The 20,566-nt window shown below is 40.5% G+C and overlaps 4 protein-coding genes across 6 annotated transcripts; 1 reads left to right on the top strand and 3 right to left on the bottom strand.

Annotated features, from left to right (window-relative positions):
* The first annotated feature begins 1,308 nt into the window (after nt 1-1,308).
* LOC119222251 (prostaglandin D2 receptor 2-like) lies at nt 1,309-19,237 on the top strand. Of its 3 annotated transcripts, none has more exons than XM_062561572.1 (2): nt 1,309-1,376; nt 11,902-14,953. In XM_062561572.1, exon 2 carries the CDS (start codon nt 11,961-11,963, stop codon nt 13,095-13,097), a length of 1,137 nt encoding a protein of 378 aa, XP_062417556.1. In that variant the 5' UTR covers nt 1,309-1,376; nt 11,902-11,960; the 3' UTR covers nt 13,098-14,953. The 3 variants fall into 3 exon arrangements, with proteins under 3 accessions (XP_062417556.1, XP_062417555.1, XP_037334636.2); XM_062561571.1 differs by lacking the exons at nt 1,309-1,376; nt 11,902-14,953 and adding exons at nt 10,524-10,640; nt 17,206-19,237; XM_037478739.2 differs by lacking the exon at nt 1,309-1,376 and adding an exon at nt 10,524-10,640.
* Nucleotides 1,716-3,296, bottom strand: LOC119222259 (uncharacterized). The gene is made up of 5 exons (XM_037478750.2): nt 3,249-3,296; nt 2,442-3,134; nt 2,180-2,305; nt 2,049-2,092; nt 1,716-1,952 (listed from the first exon to the last, which is right to left on the bottom strand). The coding sequence occupies exons 1-5, from the start codon at nt 3,289-3,291 to the stop codon at nt 1,830-1,832; spliced, it is 1,029 nt and encodes a 342-aa protein (XP_037334647.2). The 5' UTR covers nt 3,292-3,296; the 3' UTR covers nt 1,716-1,829.
* Nucleotides 7,625-9,406, bottom strand: LOC119222263 (uncharacterized). The gene is made up of 6 exons (XM_037478753.2): nt 9,197-9,406; nt 8,767-9,090; nt 8,335-8,673; nt 8,132-8,263; nt 7,933-7,979; nt 7,625-7,820 (listed from the first exon to the last, which is right to left on the bottom strand). Exons 1-6 carry the CDS (start codon nt 9,237-9,239, stop codon nt 7,704-7,706), a joined length of 1,002 nt encoding a protein of 333 aa, XP_037334650.2. The 5' UTR covers nt 9,240-9,406; the 3' UTR covers nt 7,625-7,703.
* Nucleotides 19,238-19,256: 19 nt separating the features above from the next.
* si:dkey-165a24.9 (G-protein coupled receptor 4) lies at nt 19,257-20,564 on the bottom strand. Its single transcript, XM_062566357.1, has 2 exons — nt 19,984-20,564; nt 19,257-19,674 (listed from the first exon to the last, which is right to left on the bottom strand). The coding sequence occupies exons 1-2, from the start codon at nt 20,562-20,564 to the stop codon at nt 19,257-19,259; spliced, it is 999 nt and encodes a 332-aa protein (XP_062422341.1).
* Nucleotides 20,565-20,566: the final 2 nt, after the last annotated feature.

Raw genomic sequence — 20,566 nt, 5'->3', positions numbered from 1 at the left:
ATATTCTGGAAATTAACGATTCCTGATTCCTTTTATTTATTTATTTGATTTTTTAATTTTTTAACTGGGCTGGTAACAGAAACTTGGTGTTCACCGCAACACGTAACCCGAAAGACGTCATGTGATGGCCACTGCTTTAATGATACATCAGTAAAAGAAATGCCTGCTTAGTAGCGCAGCTGTACGTTTAATAAAATAGGCATTGAAGTTGTCCGCTGTGCAAGAGAACACAGCAGACTTCCTGTTTGAAACCACAGTCACGAAGAAGCGGAGGGTCGCCGAGAGGCACGAAACCAAATGTATTGAGAGAGACGTTCTGAGCTACCGACCACATCGAGGCTCAAAAAAGATGTACACATCACTGCGTGTCTGATTGTGCAACACATTTACTGTGAACCAACTCTGAACAATAACATTGGCATTAAAACTCTGGGTTATCACTCACACATTAGTAGGTGAATTTTGAAAATGACATTTTGTCTTGTTGTTGCCCGGCTGTGGGAGCGACGGCTGTGTAGTTTCCAAACACATTTACACAACTTCAAGGAGACACCCTTGCTCGATGAAGTGTCCTGGAGTGGAAAAGATGATGACTGAATCTCCTCAGATACCTTACGACTGTAAAGGAGCATGTTTAATTCTCGCTTTGCAAGGTCAATCTTTACATTATTGAGAAGTGATCTCTGACAAAATTGCCACCTCTAGTAATGATATGAGAATATGCAGCTGTGCAGACTTAATCCTGAAATCACACATTCACTCTCGTATCTTTGTCTTGTTCCTTCTTAAAGCAGTTAGATAAATTAGATTGTCTAAGTCTTGGCAACCCTGGGAATAAGACTTTAAATTGTGACCTGCCATATAAGTATAACGTTTCATTACTGATTACTGAGGTATATGTTTTTTTTCTTAATTTAGAGTTTGGTTGTAATCCTCTTGGGTCACGCAAAACTTAACATTGGCCTCTGACCTCCTAAGAGTTGAATGTTTGCAAATTTTCACATTTCTTATAGATACCATTCCAAGAAAGACATGTTGTGCAACTAGGAGAGAAGACAATTATTTTTATGATTATTTCTCTGGTTAATTGTAGTTGTAAAAAATAGGTTCTTCATTCTTATTATACCAATAGATTTATGTTGTGTTCCCTTTGACCTGGTGTACTATATCAAATAGCAGAGCTTCATATTGGATTTGAGAATAGGTAGTGTGCATTGCAATATGATGAGCTTCCTTAGAAAGAAAGAAAAAAGAGTTTTAGGGAACTGAAATTGCGAAACTTCTATAGTTATTGCTAACTAGACTGAATTCAAAGCTTCACTGCGACCAGCCTTCGAATGAGCTAAGACACAAATCTGGACTGTTGGGAGGTGTAGGTATGTACACATGTTTTGTTTTTCTTATGCACAGGATTCTTTTTTCACAAAGTTCAGTGAGATGTAAGGCTCTGTCTTCCTGTGTTCATGCTCTGCTCGGACTCGTATTTCCACCCATGGAAACTTATAGGCTAGTTCTCTGCACCTCAACCACAGGGCCGAATGGTGAACGATGACAGACGGCCACAGATTGAAAGGTGCAACATGTGTATCTGGCAAAAGAGGATAATAATAAGCCGTAGGGGATTTTCATGAGCATGCTCTATCTATTTTTATCCTGTATTCAACGCATTGTGCAGGGGAAGATCTATTTAACCGTACCACAGATTGCATTCAAAAAGTTTTATTTTCTTTCAACAGAGTTTTAAATCGTACATTTAGTCACGTAAATGTTGCTATCTTGCAAATGATTGACAGGACTGAGAAATAATTAGCTGTAAGGCAAAATCCACGTCAGTGTTTTCTAATTTTCACTCCAGAGTAAAGACAAGTGCTCTCCACGTTGTCATTGTGACGGGGTCGTTGACTTGCTCTGGTCACACTCAGCGCAGCATAACAGACGTCTGCGTTTCGGTTCTGGTAACGACAAGATAACAAATTATCTGAGGCCTGAAATAGCAGTTGTTCAAATGTGATGGGTATGAATTCATTTTATAATACAATTTCACCTACCACGATGTCAGAAGTTGCAGAACATGCTGGATGAGTAATAACTCCTAAAAACAAAAAAAACAAGTAAAAACATGATTTATTAAACCTGAATACACAAAAAGAAGTTGAATTTTTTTCTTCAGAAGTCTTACCTTTGCAGAAAGAGCAAGAATTCTTGATCAACTTAAACAAAACAAAAGCCAACACGAGCAGCACAACAAGTAAAACTGCCAATGCTGCACCCAGGCAACACACCAGGAGAAGAGGAACTCTGGGACCTCCAAACATAAAGAAAACATGTCATATCCTTATTAAGTATTTATATTGATGGATAATTCAATGACTATGGTTAATTTCTTGGCATTTTGAAATATCCGCAGACGGTACGAACAATCATCATATTTCATCACCTACCTACAATCTCCACTCTCGTTCCACTGCCAAACACGAGTTCACCACAGGAGTCTAGAGCACAGTAGTACATCCCTGCATCAGGGGAACTCAAAGACTTTAAAGTGAGGTTTAAGGTGCATTCTCTGTCTGGTCGTTGGGGAGAAAATCCACACTTGGCCAGACTTCGATGTATGTGTGAAAGCTGAGGAGCACCATGTCTGAACCAGTAGAGACTCTTCTCCCCCGCACATCCTCCGGCATTCACCGTGCAGCTCAAATTCACAGAGTCTCCCGCTCCAAACCGCTCCAACGGCGGCTGATGGAGGACGGGGCGGATGTTGGACGGTGATGCCCGGACATGGAGGAAAGCCCCCTCTCCTAATTCAATTATGTTGAACTGTAAAATCCCACAGTAATATGTCGCTGAATCCGAGAGGCTGACATTTTGGATTACGAGGTTGTTGGTGCCTTCATCACCTTGTGTTGAGACTCGAAACCTCCCTTTGAACGGAGAGAAAATGGACACCTCTTCTTTTTGCCTCCAGCTTGATATAAGGACAGGTTTGCTGCCAATTTTTTGCTGATACCAAGCGAAGAAAGTTACAGCATCGTTCTGAGAAATGCAATTTAAAAACACATTCTGCCCAACATTAGCTTTCATGACCCCAGTGTGCTGGATGATCCTGGAAGTATTGTTAACAGCAGGCACCTGACCTGTCAGGACACATGAATAAGATATACATTATCTCTGCGTTTGAAACCTGATCTTTCGCTTTTCAAATCATATTATCTAAAGAGAAACAGTGAAAAAGGCTTTTAAATACTCACAGATTTGACTAACAAGCACAAGAAAAATGAAAAGTGCCATCATCCATGTAGCTCTGCAGTTCGTAGCCTGTGTGTTGGCGGAGTCAACCCTTATAGGAGACGATGGTTGTTTGTGATTGGCTAAGATGATACCTTTGGTGTACAGTCCTGCTATTTCTCCCTTTGCCAAAAGATCTTGTCTGTTCAGATGAAGGTGTAATTTAACAGGTGTAATTTAGGTTGATTAGAGTCTCTGGTCCTATTCTTTGGTTGGTGGACAGAATTTGTGACAGAATGTTGGTTTGGCGTGAAACGCATTGTTTTTTGGAGGCATTGAGCACGTCAGTGTTGGTTTTCTACACGCCATGAAGTGTGTACAAAGAGAGTGGGTGAGAAGGTTGTTGAAAGAAAATGAGAAACCATGGTTTTGTGATTCAACTGATTTTATTTTACTGCTAGGAACATTTTGATAACTTATAGCTATGCCAGGGATGTAGACCATTGCTTCTATAATGTACACTTCAAATGTCCATAGTTTAGAGGAGGATACTTCTGTAAACTGACCACAGTGTTGCACAGATCACACATCTTGTTTCTTTCCTTTGTCTTCTTCCGTTGTGAATTGTATCTGATTCAGTGTTGCATGACGGCTCTCTACTGTACTATTTTTAACTTCAAAAGATGCTGTATGCTAGAGTAAGCCATCAATGCAAAAATGGTTGAGAACAAAAGGAAGACATAGCATCTTTAAAGCTCTCATTATATTCTATTATATCATCTGTAAAATATACAAATAGCACATCCTGTATTAATACGCTTTCAAGTCCCATTCTATGCGTCTGTCACATGTGAATATACCTTAACCGTATAATCAGTGAAATCAGTAAATTAGAATTGTTGTATTTTTTGTGTAAGTAAATATAAAATTAAAATGATACACCAGCAGGTTAGCATCCTATTTGTTGAAGTGTGCACACTGAATTCCTCACTCAAGAAAAGAGTGGAACTAGATGGAACTGCCTTTTCATTCCATGTGGTTTTGAAAAATTACTCTCAAAACTCAAAGCAACGAGTAGTTCAGACTAGTCCTCGTGCAATAAACGGACAATATCACATCCCATGGTGGCCTGAGCTAACAGCATATCACTAGCATGAGTGCCTCGAGTCGTGGACAGTTAAGAGATAACATCGCTACTTTACTGCTGTAATGTGTAATGAATAAAATGTGTGGCTGCTGCCCAGGCATCTGCAGCTTGCATGTCGTGTCAATATGTTGCAGTCGTTGCAGTATGTTGCAATGGAAATTCTCAGAAAAGGCATGAAATAATTTCCATCAGAGTGAAAACGAAGGTACTTGTGCAGTGGACTTTACCAAGCAGAGGCCAACCACTGCATCTGACTCGAATAAGTGGTTTGATGTTTGTGGTCGTGTTATATCAACACAAAGGTGAACACTTCACGGTTGTTGAGACAGTAGAGATGAGTCACTACTGACCAACACACTCTTTATCTTTAATTCAAAGCTACTTCCTGTCATACAAAGTGATGGTATAAGAACGCCCAAAGATCCTTCTCCTTCTTAAAAATGTGAGTGTGACCATGTGTCTAAAAAAGGAGAAGAGGAAGCAGCTCTGCATCTTGTACTTTGAGCATTTAGCCACTTTCCAAGAAAGACATGTTGTGCAGTGGTCTTTTGTCTTAAATGTCTGAGCCACGTGCTTCATACTGTCATGTTTTTTACCGAACCTTTTGCAAGGTCAACTGCTGAAGAGACATGCTAAAAAAAAATTCCCTGCATTTTGTATGTCTCAAGTCTTTGACTGCTGCATGTTTTTAACCCTGCTCTGTCTCATTTGTCAAATGACAGTAGCACTGAATGAGTCATCATCATCTAGAACATACGGAAGTCAAAATAAACTCTCATAAAGAATTCTTATTATTGCTAGACTATCCCTCATTCAAAACACGATTGGTTTCAAACTCTTATACCACAGAGTAAACGTTCCACTTTTAATAAGTACGATTTTTCAAGCTGTCCATTTACATTCACTCCAATAGGCATCTATCCTCTTCCGTCACAAGCGACAGAGCATCTCGACTGTGGTTTTGCATCCCCTAGATACTGCCCTGTTGCCCGTTAACAGGATACTGTACATTTCACGCTTGAGGTTTTGATTTGTCTGTTTGTCATAAGTGTTGAAAATAGGTCAGAGAACCACCATGGGCAGCAGATACACCTTTTGTTTTCCACTGAGTTTTTGGCATTTAGAAGTAAAACAGGTCAATTAGGGACTGATGGAAAAGTACTCTGCACTTCTGCAATGTTAAAACGTGTCTTTCTACATTTACCCAAAGATATACAGGAACATTAAGGCAATTTGCAGAATAGAGAAGGTAAAGATCGCAATGACTTCCTCTCTTCCTCCTCCAGCTTTGTTCTGTAATATTGCCTTTGAAACATTTTTGTTTAAGTGTTATTTTATATATTCTACTTGTGGCTTGTCTTTTACCTGTGAACTCACTTGTAAGTTTTATTTCTCTACGCATGAGATGGAGAATTGAAAAGCGGAGGCGTTGTTGTTAAGTGACGCGGACAAACAAGCAGCATCACAAGAAAGACCACAGAGACATCCTGTAAGAAGGGGACGCAAGGGTGGAGGGGAAGGTGACAAAACCGCTGGAGTGGAACTTAATGTTAGCCAGCATGACTGGAGGTTTAGGTTTTTTTTTTCTCAAGCTTTTTTCAATACTTCAAGACTGCAGGACCTGTAAAAAGCTCACTGGCTTCATGAGAGTTTGTGAAGATAAAGTAATAAAGATAAAGTTGGACAAAACACACACGCTTTATTTTGTAGTATTAACTTGATTGGGTACAAAGAGAAACTTAAATGATCATAATGTGTAGTTAGGATGATAAGCTGACCTAACTTTTGACTATTATGGAATTCATCTCATTTTAAAATGAAGGTAAATGTTGACAAAAAAAATGTCAAACCATGAATAGTTTTGATTATTTTCTTTGTCGCCAGGTCCTTTGAAAAAAACAAACGGTCGGCGGTGAGGTATTAACCTTTATTTTGTCGACCACAACAACAGCTTCGAACACATCTCTGTGTGGGTGTAACTAACAGGACAGAAAGTGTCTTGAGATTTTCTCATACACTGTCTCGCGGGTGGGTTTACTCTGAATAACGTGTCTTTCCATTCTGTCCTTGTGGTCACGGCAACAAGGCGTTGTGTGTTGAGTTTAGGTAAAACAGAAGAAGCAACGTGATGCAGCACTTAAGTGAGTGTAGGTTGACTGCTGCTCTCTACCGACTGACAGCTTAACTACAACCAACTGACTGTGTAAAAGCAAGGCCTGATGATCAATTAAATGGAGCACTCAGTTTACTAGTTATCAAGAGAGCCATTAAGATAATGTCCTCTTAAACAAAAGAGTAACTGACAGGTCACTAGGTTAATTAATGTCAGATATAAGAAAGCTAGCTGGATAATGTGCTCTAAAAGAAAAGAGTTAGGGTAATGTCTTCTAAAAGAAGATAGTTATTAGGATGATGCCCTCTGAAAGAAGAGAGCCACTAGGATAATGTCTAAATAAGAGCTACCAGCGTAATGTCCTCTAAATAAGAGTTTCCAGGGTAATGTCCTCTAAACAAAGAAAGCTGCTAGGATAATGCCTTCCCAATAAACAACTGCAATGTCAGCCGAATCTCATTATGACAAAAATAGAATCCAGTGTCTTTTTTTGTTTCTAGGGAGTAAGAAGCTATTTTTTTCACCCATTCATCTCCTTATTTCAAGTTCATTACTAAATAGTCGAAATACCACTTACCAAGCTCAGAGATGTAGAATAGGGTCAGCTTGAGACAGCTCACCCTTTACATAAACACAGAGATGAAAAAAAGTAAACGCAGGCAGGGCAAATTAGGACAGAGGACATCTTAGTAGTGGGAATAAATGAATGCATTTAATGAACAAATACAGTATTTTCACACAAGTGAATGCTGAATGATGCTCAGCATTTGGAGGTCATCACAAAAGCAAACGTCATTGATTTAGAGTGTGATATGTAGAAACCACTGCCTTGTAGAAATAAGGTTGTAGCTATGTTTTACTTCATAATGGTCAAGCTTTCCACAAAAGTAAAAAAAAAGCTGTGCATGAAATAAAAAGCTGATCTGGTGCTTGATTTTAAATACATAGTGTATCTAGGATGAAGTGTTAGCTAGAAGCCAACGGTGCAACAACACTAACAGTGCAGACAGAGAGGACAGTGTGATCCGGACTGGAAGCTCGTTAGTGAAGCAGGCTGCCACACACCTACATGCACTAGAATACAATGCAACAAACTCAGGGGGAGATGTTCTGTTCAGTTAGACCATTAATACCATGAATTTAAAATTTAGAACTTTCAATAATATATTTGGGTAATAATTGTGATATCCGCCGTTGGTGGGTGGTGTTGAAAAGTGGTCACTTCGGGTCTGACAGTGTAACCCCCCTCTCCTGTCTCCTCCTCTCTCTCCTGCTCTTGCTGTGCCTCTTCTTAAAGTCCAGTGTTGCGTACTGCAAAGCATCAGATTCCTCATTCTGCATGAAATAATGAAACTAAGTTATTTATGATCAGCAACTGAAGCTAAACTAAATTAGAAATGAGATGTGCCTCTATACAAAATAGACATACAGCTCATGTTGGTCTTACCTGAATGTTGGGGGTATCTTCTGGAACGGTCAAGTGGGAGATTGCCGCTAAAATAAAGAGTCGGATTATAATTGATACAAAACTAAAAAAATTAGAGGAGTAAGAAAATATGGTTTAGAACTATGAGTGAATCTTTCCTTTTATCTGAAAAAAAAATAGAAAGACAAACTTCCCCCTAGTAAATATGAATTAGTGTTACCTTGAGAATGCAGATATTTCCTCCTTGACTTTTCGCAGAGGATGCCGATTAGGATGATGTTCAAGACAACAGAGACAAACAGAGCTGCGACCGAGCAATGCATCAAGAAAGGAGAAATGTTGTCCTTTTGCCCTGAGAAAAAGAAAAAACAATGTAGACAAGCAAAAAAAAGAGCTTTTTTTTTCCTTCTAAATCTTGCCCACCTCCGACCTCGAGTCTTGTTCCGTTCCCAAACAATATCTCCCCACATAAAGCCACGGCGCAGTAGTACGTGCCGGCGTCTGACTGGCTCACGTTGGTCTTGGACAAGCTGTGCACGCAGCTTTGTGCAGGAGGCTCCAGGCTGTGGACGCACTGACTGCTGTGCGCGTGGATGTACATGACAGCTAAGGGAGGGTTTGTTGAATTCTCCTTTTTGAACCAGTACACACTGAGTTCTGTGTCACTGGTTCCCGCGTGCACGGTGCAGTCCAGAGTCACGGAGGCCCCGGGCTTCACGGAGTAGGACGCCGGCTGCTGGAGGAAAGACCTGCGGCTGGACTCTGAGAAATACACCAGTATGGACAGATGTATCAAATGGAAAATCAAATGGGAAAAAAAGTTTTATGTGTCGAAAATGTAAAAGACAAAAATACCTTTCAAAACCAGAAGAGTGCCATCATCAAACTCAGTGATCTTTACAGTGGTACGGCCGCAGTAGTACATAGCTGAATCCGAGTCCTGCACGTTAGAAATGTTCAAATGATAGAACCCGGCTCCAGTGTGAACGGAAAAGCGCTCGTTGCCTTTAAACTGGTTGTGGAAGCTGTTGCTGTCGGGCGAATGTTTGTAGAACGAGGATATTATCTGAGGTTGCTCCCCTGCAACCTGCTTGTACCAACAGATATGTTTGGCCTCAGAGGCATAGAAACAGGGCACGGTCACACTCTGTCCGGGCGTAGCGTAGAGCAGAGCGCCGCCTGAAACACAGAAAATACAGAAATCTACAACCGGTGAACGCAATATCTCAATTTTAGACATTCAACAAGTTCACACCACAATTGAAATATTGTTAAAATGACTTACTAGCTCCAAAGAGAGGAACCAAGAGCACGTAAAGCCCAAACATCTCGGTTGAACAGACAACCAGTGCAATGGTGTGTCAGGTAAAGGGGTCGAGGACGACAGCAAAGCCGCAGTGGAAACGTGTGCGTACGTGACCCAGGTGGTGGGTGCTCCTCCTAAAGGAAGTGACAGACTGTTTACCGTCAGCTTTTTTAATTAGTCCGTTGACCCAAGCTAACCCTCCGACCTTTCTAAAACACACGTCAGTAGTTTATTTCTTTGAGATTTGTCGCACACTAAGGGGTTTATGTTGTTTCACCAGGCTTCAAAGCACAAACAGTCTGCCCTACTGTAACGCACGCAAAATCAATTAAAGGTTTTCCTGTTTTCTGTTCGGTGTCCAACTGAACTGTATAATTTTAATAGATTTTATTTTAGTAATTTGTTTCTCTTAGACAAGGCAGGGCAAGTTAATAAAGATTATACTACATGAGGCAGAAAAAGGACTTCGAGAAAACACAGAGGCAGTATGACAACAACTAGTAACAAGGGGAGAAAGTAATAAGATGTAAAAAAAAAGATAATGAAAACAGGTACATTGAGGATCAAGGTGTGAATGAGTAGAGGACAGAAAATGTTTTCTGTAAGTTTGTTCCAGATTGAATGGTGCGTCTTCATATTTAGTGATGTCACAGGAAAGTGTAGAGGACAGTAGACAGCCCTGTCCCAGATTATCAGACGGTTCATACTAGAGTGTGCCTAAAGTATCCGGTGCTTTTAAAACCTTTTAATCAGTTATTTGACAAAAAGTGCTGAGACTTGTGTAAATTTCAATGATGAAATCTACTAAAGACAGACATTTGGAAAAATTTTGGTAAATCCCACTAAGTCTTCACACCGGAGGGGGAACACTGATTACTCTTTAAGCTTCTTTTTACTACATTTGAACAGATGATAACATCTGGCTTGAATTTCAGTGACTTGTTTAATCTTACAAAGAAGCCTGCTGAACCTAGATGGGTATGTTAATAACTTGTTGATTGTGTATTATATGTTTGCAATAGAGGGTGGAGTGATTTTTACATCTATTGGGTTTCATTTTTTCAAAAACAGTGAGGTGGTCACACACACAAACACACCCAATGCACCAAGCAGTAAGGCCTAAAAGGGGAAGTAACTGCTTGACACTTTAGTCTTTGCTAAATCACAATTTTTGCTCTATTAAAAATAACTAAATTTGTATTTTGTCGGCGAAGATTAAGAGAGAGCAATTGGTGAATTAGTGTTAGTAGTGCTAACTCAAGCTAATATGGTGGTGCTGCAGCAAAGGAAGGGTGTTTTTTTTTAAAGGTTCTTGACTTCCTATTTCTGTTCTGTACTCGTACGCCCATGAGGCAAAGACTGTGTGATACAGACACACAACATCACAGATATTCATCAGACCCTGCCCGGCACAGTGAAAAAGGTGAGGGATCTTTTTTGTTCCCTCAGGAGAAGGTGTTTGTGCTTAGCACGAGGGGTCGAGAGCATAGAATGATTGTAAGAATGCGGCGCATTTGTGTGTTCATTTTTAGTCCTTTCAAATTAAGTTTGACTTAAAAATGGCTGCAATGCATGTGATTGTTACACACACCTAAATTACATTTTTTGTTGGTCCTTGCTTTTGCAGAGTTTGCAACAGAGTAGTAACCACAAATTGATGGGCTAAATTAAACTAAAGGACTGAAAACTAGTAATGCATTTTAAGAATTACACTTTTTTTTTAAAGTTTAAGCGTCCACTTTGTTTTCTGAGAAATCATAAGTTATGTGAGCCTTTTGAGTTGATTATTACACGTTACACCTATTATCAAGCAGAAATATTCAACAGGCTTTGTTACATGATCAGATAGTCTAACAGTTACCAGATTACACTGATAAGAACTAAACAGAGGATGTGGCAAATGTAAAAGATGAGAATGCAAAGTCTCAAGATGGAACTGTCTGCAAAGAGTAAAGTAAATTCTCTATCAGCTTTTGAACTGCAATGAAAAATGCATCTCTTTACACATAGAAAGTCAATTTGAGTTTTACAATAAAACACAACGGTTCCAGCTGATTTGAGTTATTATAGACTAACTTGATACAGTAAAGGTGTTTTCTGTGCTGCACTCACTTTTTAAAATCATGTTTGAAAAACACCAATGATGTCCAAGCATTGAGTACAAAAGGTGAACTAGCTTGGGTCGGATCCTGCCATGAGTATTTATTTCGGGATGATATGCTGGTCTTGAGTTTGTTTTTGGCATCAAGGTGCAACCGAAAAGTTCTTCTAATTAAATGGTTGTTACTGAACTACAAGCCTAAAGGAATTGTTTAATTGCCTTAATTTACAGCATAAGAAAGATTTTACACTATTTGTTTTGAGTCTTTTGGAAAAGAGTAAAAGGAAACAGAGCCACATATTATTTACATGCATAAAGCCTGCAGAGCAACAAAATAAAAAACACTCACAAGAGAGGAAGCGCAAACTAGACTAAAACTTAGCTTCTGCATTTAATGAAGGTAAACACAAATTGAGAATTAGGACACTATGTGTCACATCTTCAAATTACTTTTTATTTTGCATGAATTAAAACAATTTTTTTAACAGAATTGTTGAATTTTCTCAACAGAGAAACAAAGATCGAAAACTTCTGTCAGAGTCCCAAATAGGTCATTCATTGTACATGTTCTTATCTGTTTTAGATCACATCAGCGTGAAGCAACTAACCAAGTCAAAGCTCAACAGACGTGCGCCCTCAAAGATGGTTGTCTGTCCTGTCAGCACAACTCCAAATATCAGCATGTATCAACCATCAAACAAAACAGAAAATATGAGCTCTTTGAGCATATTCACCATCACCCTCCACGGCTTGTTCTCCTCCATCGGCATCCTAGAAAACCTCCTCATCGTGGGGGTAGTGGGCTTCCATGTCCGCCGCTCGGTCATTAGCATCTGGATCCTGAACCTCGCAGCCTCAGACCTGTTGGCCACGGGCTCCCTGCCCTTCTTCACCCTCTACATGGCCCGCGGAAATACCTGGACGTTGGGCACAACCTTCTGCCGCATCCACTCCTCCATCTTCTTTCTCAACATGTTTGTGAGTGGCTTCCTGCTAGCGGCCATTTCTATGGACCGCTGCCTGGTGGTGCTGAGACCCGTCTGGGCACAGAACTACAGGAACGTCCAACTAGTGGGGAGGATATGTGGGGTGATCTGGGCCTTGGCTGTGGTCTTCACCATCCCCTTCTACATATTCCGTGACACCATTCATCTACCTAACGGCAAGATCCTGTGTTACTACAATTATGCTCGACTCCTCCCTGCTGGACTATCTGACCTGAAATCGTTATGCAAGCAGCGCAAAGTGGCCTTAGCCTTCTTGAAACTCTTTGTGTCCTTCATAATCCCTCTACTGATTATCATTCTCAGCTATGCCGCCGTCAACGCTGGCTTGGCACGCAGAGGCAATCGGCGCCCTTTCCGTTTTGTTCGGCTCGTAGTGGCCGTGGTGGTGAGTTTCGCTCTCTGCTGGGCTCCATACCACTTGTTCCTCATCATAGAGGTGATGGCTCCCAAGGGGCATCGTGCCAGCGATTTTGCAAGCAAGGTTCTCCCGATCGCAGCAACCATTGGCTTCCTAAACAGTGTCCTTAACCCCATTCTGTACGTGTTCAGCTGCCCGGACTTGTGCAAGAAGATCAGACACTCTCTGGGTGCAGTGATGGAGAGTGTCCTGGCTGAGGATCTGGCAGAGTTTACCCGACGCCGCAGCACCGCGCAAAACTCTCTCTCAACCACCGAGATGTCGTTGAAGCGGAAGAATACAATAACAACCTTTAGTCTGAAAGGAGAGGACCGGGAGAACACTGAAAGTCTTGCTAACACTGATGAGGATTGAATGGAACGAAAACTTACTGAAATAATGGCCAGGCTTTTGTTTGCTTCTTGGCCTAGTATTAGTGCGTTTTAAAGAAGCCATCATGACAAATAATGAATTACTCTTGTGTTCATCCACCCAATGACATGTCCACAGGGCTACTCTAAAAAGGCTCTATTGATGGTGATTAAAGTTATGCAGGTATGGTTGTGGTTAACTGTAACATCTTTAATCACATGTTATTGATGAAAAGGTCCCCTCAAATAGGATTTGTGGTAATTTAATGTCCCAAAATCTCTTCAAAATGTTTTCTTTTTTAAGTGATACAACTATATTGCTCATGGGATTATAACCAAAAGTGCTAAACAAGTTATTTGGCTTTTTATTTGCATATTGTACTCAAATCCAACAAATGAATGGTCACTGCTTTAAAAAATGTGTAGAATTCTACAGGATATCCTTATTTTTACTTTTATGCTTAGTTGAAGTCTGCATTTTTTACAGGACCCATGAATGACTGCTTCTTTTATTTTTTTGATTTTTGACATCAAGTCAATCCACTTACTTTTGCCATTTCTGCTTTTTTTAGACAATTATAAATTTTAATTTTTGTAATAATTTTAATTTTTAAAACGGCTAAATGTATGAATTTTATGATATTTCTAAATAATACCAAACATATTAAACACCCAGCTGTGTCTTTTGCATCCTTTAGCCACTGTCAAGCTTGTCTTCCTATGATTCAATTCATTTTATTTAGTATAGCCCAAAATCACAAATTACAAATTGGCCTCAGAGGGCTTTACAGTCTGTACACATGCGACATCTTCTGTCCCGAAACCCTCAGATCGTCAGAGGGGGGATCCCTCTCCAGGGATGGACAGAGTACAATGAATGCCATGTGTACAGAATGAACAACGTAAAAGATCTGCAATACATTCAATTCCTATAACAGAGATGATTCAAACTGTTGCGAGTAGTAAGCCAGGTGTACGGCAGGACCACTGCAGGGGCAACCACCATCAGATACAACAACGTCTTAGCAACTATTTGATTGAAGGAAACATTGCTAGACCGGTTGAGGGGTGTGCGTATTTAACAACACCTCATGCAGATAACAGATAATTCGCCGCTTGTACTGAAAAATATCATGACACAAAGAACTTAGTACAGCTAGAGCTGTGAAACGTTTGATGGCAACAGGAAGTGAGGCAACACGCTTGCCGTGATAAGCATCTTCAAAGATTCACACTATTTTTAGACTGACTTATAGTGAACACATGACTAAACATTTTTACATGTTTTAATCATAACTTTACGGTAAAATTACATAATTTCAATGTCAATTGATTGAAACGTTTCCATACACAAGACAGAAGTCCAATTTAGTGAATAGAGGGATCTTCTTTTGGCTGAATAATCTGAAGTTATGTCGGGCATGCATATGACTAAATAGTTAACTTTTTGCGCTGATTGAATTAGATATTGTTGAGTTGTTGTATTGTTGTCAGCAAGAGATGCACTCTGATATTTTGTGCCGCACACAAATGGTTCTATTTTAATCATCTGAAATACAATTTATATCGTCATGAGTAACTAAAAACTGAACTAGTGGAAGTCACGTAATCTGATGGTGTTTTAATAACTTGGTTTCTGTTTGTATTTATGTATTATATGTTTGCTAAAAAAGATTTTACACCCTATTGTGTTGCTCTATCTTTTCAAAAACAGTGAGGTGGTTTTGACATTTAACTGAATTGCGAGAAAATGACATATACATATTAAGAGAGAGGAATTGGTGTATTAGTAAATTACAGCAGATCTTGTGCAGCTTTGATGGCTTCTCACCAGAGAGAACTGCAATTAAAAATTTCAGAAGACTAAATATGTCAACACCACAGGGAGCCAGCTGGTGTCAGTGTAGCCCAGAACACAATAGGAACACAACATGGAGGGTGGTATTTGCTCTGTGCTCTCACACCATAGGCATTTACCTCCTGATAGTGAATAAAAGAGAACAACGTGGACCCATAGCTCTCAGCATTACACTTCCACCAATTAAAAAAAAAATCTTAAAATTAAAAAATACTAAAAAACAAAATCAATGTTAATCTACTTTGGCTAGTGATGCTGGTATGAAACCCTTACATACAAAACAAATCAATTTAAACATCCAAAAGTCATGTAAATATAAACCCTTTGTCCTGGTAAAGTTCGGTGAAGTTCAGTAGTTAATTAGGCTTTGTGTAGTCAAAATATCCCAATGCACTCATAGCACAAAGTGTCTTCAGTTTGGTTCACTACATACACACAAACCAGTGGAGAGTTGGTTTGAGGCACCTTGGGGGAAACTATATCCTGTGATGTGGTAGCACAGTTCTTTTTGAACTCGACTAGATCTGATCAGTGATGACTGTAAAGTGTGAAATAATTGTGGTGAGTGCAATAGTTGTTTTAAAAGGCAAATTGAATGACGCTGTGGTAGAAAGAGTTAAGCACTTTAATAGGTTATAGCCACACTCCAGAGTGGACAGTACAGTGGATTGTTTAAATCAGATCCGTTTGATGTTCCAACAAATTCACCGAACCATTTTGTTCATGCACTTACAGAGACACTGCTTAGCTTAATATATCTGGGATGAAGTAATGTGGAGCCTACTAGAGAGACAACTTTATTCCTGAAAATCAAGCTGTAGGATGTTCCCCAGATGACTGAGTAGTCTTTGTCATTAGTTATGATTCACGATGGAAGTAAGTAGTATTAACTCAAGCTATTATGGCGATGCGGCAGCAAAGGAAGCAATACAGAAAAAAGAATGTAATATTCCTTAATGAAAAGGGAATAAGTTACTTTAATACTTTTATAAAATCGTCAAAAAATCATCTTTGTATTTATTGTATTTGTTCAGAAACCAAGTAAAACTATTCGACCAAATATTCAATGTTGAGGATCATTACTTTGATGTCTCACTGAGCTCTACAGGGATAGTTTTTTTTAAAGGTTCTTGACTTCCTATTTCTGTACTCTACTCGTACGCCCATGAGTCAAAGACTGAGAACTGTGTGTAACAGACACACAACATCACAGATATTCATCAGACCCTGCCAGGCAGTGAAAAAGGTAGGGGATCTTTTTTGTTCCTCCGGAGAAGGTGTGTGTGCTTAGCACGAGGGGTTGATAACATAGAATGATTGTAAGAATGCGGCGCATTTGTGTTCATTTTTACTCCTTTCAAATTAAGTTTGACTTAAAAATGGCTGCAATGCATGTGATTGTTACACACACCTAAATTACATTTTTTGTTGGTCCTTGCTTTTGCAGAGTTTGCAACAGAGTAGTAACCACTAATTGAAGGGCTACATTAAACTAAAGGACTGAAAACTAGTAATGCATTCTAAGAATTACACTTTTTTTCAGAAATGTGAAGGTGTGAAAGGTTTAAGCGTCCATCGTGTTTTATGAGAAAAAATAAGTTATGTGAGCCTTTTGAGTTGATTATTACACGTTAAACCTATTATCAAGTAGAACTATTCAACAGGCTTTGTTAGATGATCAGATAGTCTAACAGTTACCAAATTACACTGATAAGAACTAAACAGAGGATGTGGGAAATGTAAAAGATGAGAATTCAAAGCCTCAAGATGGAATTGTCTGCAAAGAGTAAAGTAAATTCTCTATCAGCATTTGAACTGCAATGAAAAATGCATCTCTTTACCTCAAGGTTTACACATAGCAAGTCAATTTGTCCCAAAGTCGCCAAAGATAGAAGGTTCCAGCTGATTTTAGTTATTATAGACTAATTTGATACAGTAAAGGTGTTGTCTGTGCTGCGCTCATTTTTTAGAATCATGTTTGAAAAACACCAACGATGTCAAAGCATTGAGTACAAAAGGTGAACTAGGTTGGGGCGGATCCTGCCATGAGTATTTTATTCGGGATGATATGTTGGTCTTGAGTTTGTTTTTGGCATCATGGTGCAACCGAAAAGTTTTTCTAATTGAACTACAAAAGGCTTTTTTAGACTATTTTTTAGAATGATTGAATTTTCTCAACAGAGAAACAAAGATCGAAAACTTCTGTCAGAGTCGCAAATAGGTCATTCATTGTACATGTTCTTATCTGTTTTAGATCACATCAGCCTGAAACATCTAACCAAGTCAAAGTTCAACAGCCTTCCGCCCTCAAAGATGGTTGTCTGTCCTGTCAGCACAACTCCAAATATCAGCATGTATCAACCATCAAACAAAACAGATAATATGAGCTCCTTGAGCATATTCACCATCACCCTCCACGGCTTGTTCTCCTCCATCGGCATCCTGGAAAACCTCCTCATCGTGGGGGTAGTGGGCTTCCATGTCCGCCGCTCGGTCATTAGCATCTGGATCCTGAACCTCGCAGCCTCAGACCTGTTGGCCACGGCCTCCCTGCCCTTCTTCACCCTCTACATGGCCCGCGGAAATACCTGGACCTTGGGCACAACCTTCTGCCGCATCCACTCCTCCATCTTCTTTCTCAACATGTTTGTCAGTGGCTTCCTGCTAGCGGCCATTTCTATGGACCGCTGCCTGGTGGTGCTGAGACCCGTCTGGGCACAGAACTACAGGAACGTCCAACTAGTGGGGAGGATATGTGGGGTGATCTGGGCCATGGCTGTGGTCTTCACCATCCCCTTCTACATATTCCGTGACACCATTCATCTACCTAACGGCAAGATCCTGTGTTACTACAATTATGCTCGACTCCTCCCTGCTGGACCGTTTGACCTGAAATCTTTATGCAAGCAGCGCAAAGTGGGCTTAGCCTTCTTGAAACTCTTTGTGTCCTTCATAATCCCTCTACTGATTATCATTCTCAGCTATGCCGCCGTCAACGCCGGCTTGGCACGCAGAGGCAATCGGCGCCCTTTCCATTTTGTTCGGCTCGTAGTGGCCGTGGTGGTGAGTTTTGTTCTCTGCTGGGCTCCATACCACTTGTTCCTCATCATAGAGGTGATGGCTTCCACGGAGCATCATGCCAGTTTTGCAAGCAAGGTTCTACCGATCGCAGCAACCATTGGCTTCCTAAACAGTGTCCTTAACCCCATTCTGTACGTGTTCAGCTGCCCAGACCTGTGCAAGAAGATCAGACATTCTCTGGGTGCAGTGATGGAGAGTGTCCTGGCTGAGGATCTGGCAGAGTTTTCCCGACGCCGCAGCACTGCTCACAAGTCTCTCTCACCAACCGAGATGGTGTTGAAGCTTAAGAATATTGTTAATACTGCTAAGGATTGAACGAAAATTTACTGCAACAATGGCCAGGCTTTTGTTTCCTTCTTGGCCCAGTATCAGTACATTCAAGCTTCCAACACTCTTCTCCTGCAGCTTCCTGTAGGTGTGTTTTTAAGCATTCGTCATGACAAATGATAAATTACACCTGTGTTCCTGCTGTCAATGGCATGTCCACGGGGCTACTCTGACAAGGGTCTATTGAGGGTGATTAAAGTTATGCAGGTAGGGTTGTGGTTGACTCTTACACTTTTTATTCCATGTTATTGTTGGAAAGATCCCCAGAACTAGGATTTGAAACTGTTTTCTTTTCTAAGTGATATGATTATAGTACTTTTTGTTATTCTCCCACAAGCCTTCATAAATGTATTTTTCATTACTGCAGTTTGTACTCAAATGACAACTGCTAGAAAGACAGTATACCATTCTGCATGACTTGCCTATTTTTACTTATATGCTTGGTTTTGTTTAAAAAAATAAATAACCGTGTCCTTTTCCTATTATTTGCACGATGTAGCCACTGTCATGCTTGTGTTTCTTCAAAGATTCATATCCGTTCTATTTTTGACTGACTCATGGTAAACAATTGACTGAATATTTGTACATGTTTTAATTGTAACATTAAAGTAAAATAACATTGATTCATTGTGAAATGATTGAAACGTTTCCATACACAAGACAGAAATCCAATTTAGTAAACTTTTTAGTAATTTTGTGCTGCACAGAAATTTTCATCCTTTGAAAAACCAATAATATCATCATGAGTAACTGAAAACTTAACTAGTAGAAGTCTTTTAGCTGATAAGGTTAAAGCACTGAATGAATTGATTGCTTAAACACACTGAACACATCAACTTAGTGGCGCAGTTGCTTTGACTAAATACCCGGAGCTCAGCTCTGAGGTTAAAATCCAAATTATGTTTCTAAAAGATTATTAAGTCCAGTTTCCCTCTCCATGTTGTTTTCTGATGGAGGTCTTGTACTGGAGCCAATCTTTTTGCTTTGCCCCCTTCCCAAACCGGGCAAGGATCTTTGCAGCTCTAGCCGAGCATCGGGGCACAGGAAAATATAGAAGAGCGGATCCAGTAGGGTATTGAGACTTGTCAGACCGTAGCATATGCGATAGATGAGGAAAATGGAACGCTCCATTCCACATGGCTCGTCAATCAGCAGCAAAGACACAAATCTGTATCCTCCCACCAGGTGATAGGGTCCAAACACAACAATGAAGTTGATGGTGATCACAACAAGAATACCCACGATTTTGTGCCGCTCGTGGTCAGAGAGAGACGGAGATCGCCGCAGTGTCACCCCAATGTGGGCTGAGGTGTAGCTAAGGGAGGAAGCAGAGTCTCAGATGAGGACATCCTGTCAGCCATAGGAATATACTTATTGTATAATTTTCTTCAAGAACTTGTAATAGAAATTATCCCACACTGTACCATACATAAAAAATGAAAATTAGCTCTGTTTCACTGTATGTATGTAGTTTTCAGTTCCATTTTTCTTCAGGATGCAATACTCATCCATTTTATTGGATTCTTACAACTTGAGGTTGAAATAGTAAGCTCTCCTTCTGCTGCTGTACAATTTGTATATATTTTAACAGAAAATAATCACTGAGACCTTGGGGTTAACTTACCCAAGTATGGCACACGGCAGAAGAAAGCCCAGGGCCACCGTTGTGATCTTGAAGGAGGCGTATCTGGGGCTGACGGGGTACTGCTCCAGACACAGCAGTCTGTCAGAGTCAAACACCGACGGCAGCAGCCCACTCAGACAGAACAGGAAGGTGAGGATCCAAACTGCCACGCCGGACAATGCTGCCACGCGGACAGTGCGCACTCTGCGGCTGCTCAGCGGGTAAACGATGGCCAGGCAGCGGTCCAGTGCTATCAGGCACAAGAACATGACGCTAGCGTAGACATTTACGTAAAACACATATCCCACCAGCTCGCACGTTAGCTGGCCGTAAGGCCAGTGGTGACTCGCTTGGAGATAAATAATCCAAAGTGGTAGGGTGAGCAGCTGAAGAAGGTCTGATAGCAGAAGGTTGAGAATGTAGACCAGCTGACAGCCTCCTCCACCGGAGCGGCCCAGGTGGTACAGTCCCCAGAGAGACAGCAGGTTGCTCGGGAGACCCAAAGAGAAGATCAGGCCATAGATACAGGTCAGTCCAAATGTGTCCGTGTCCAATGGGAGGCTGCAGCTGTGATTGGACATGT

Source organism: Pungitius pungitius, chromosome 1 (assembly GCF_949316345.1).
Source record: "Pungitius pungitius chromosome 1, fPunPun2.1, whole genome shotgun sequence".
NCBI lineage: Eukaryota > Metazoa > Chordata > Actinopteri > Perciformes > Gasterosteidae > Pungitius > Pungitius pungitius.
Note: the sequence above shows the minus strand (reverse complement) of the source record. Positions and strands in the feature narration are given on the sequence as shown.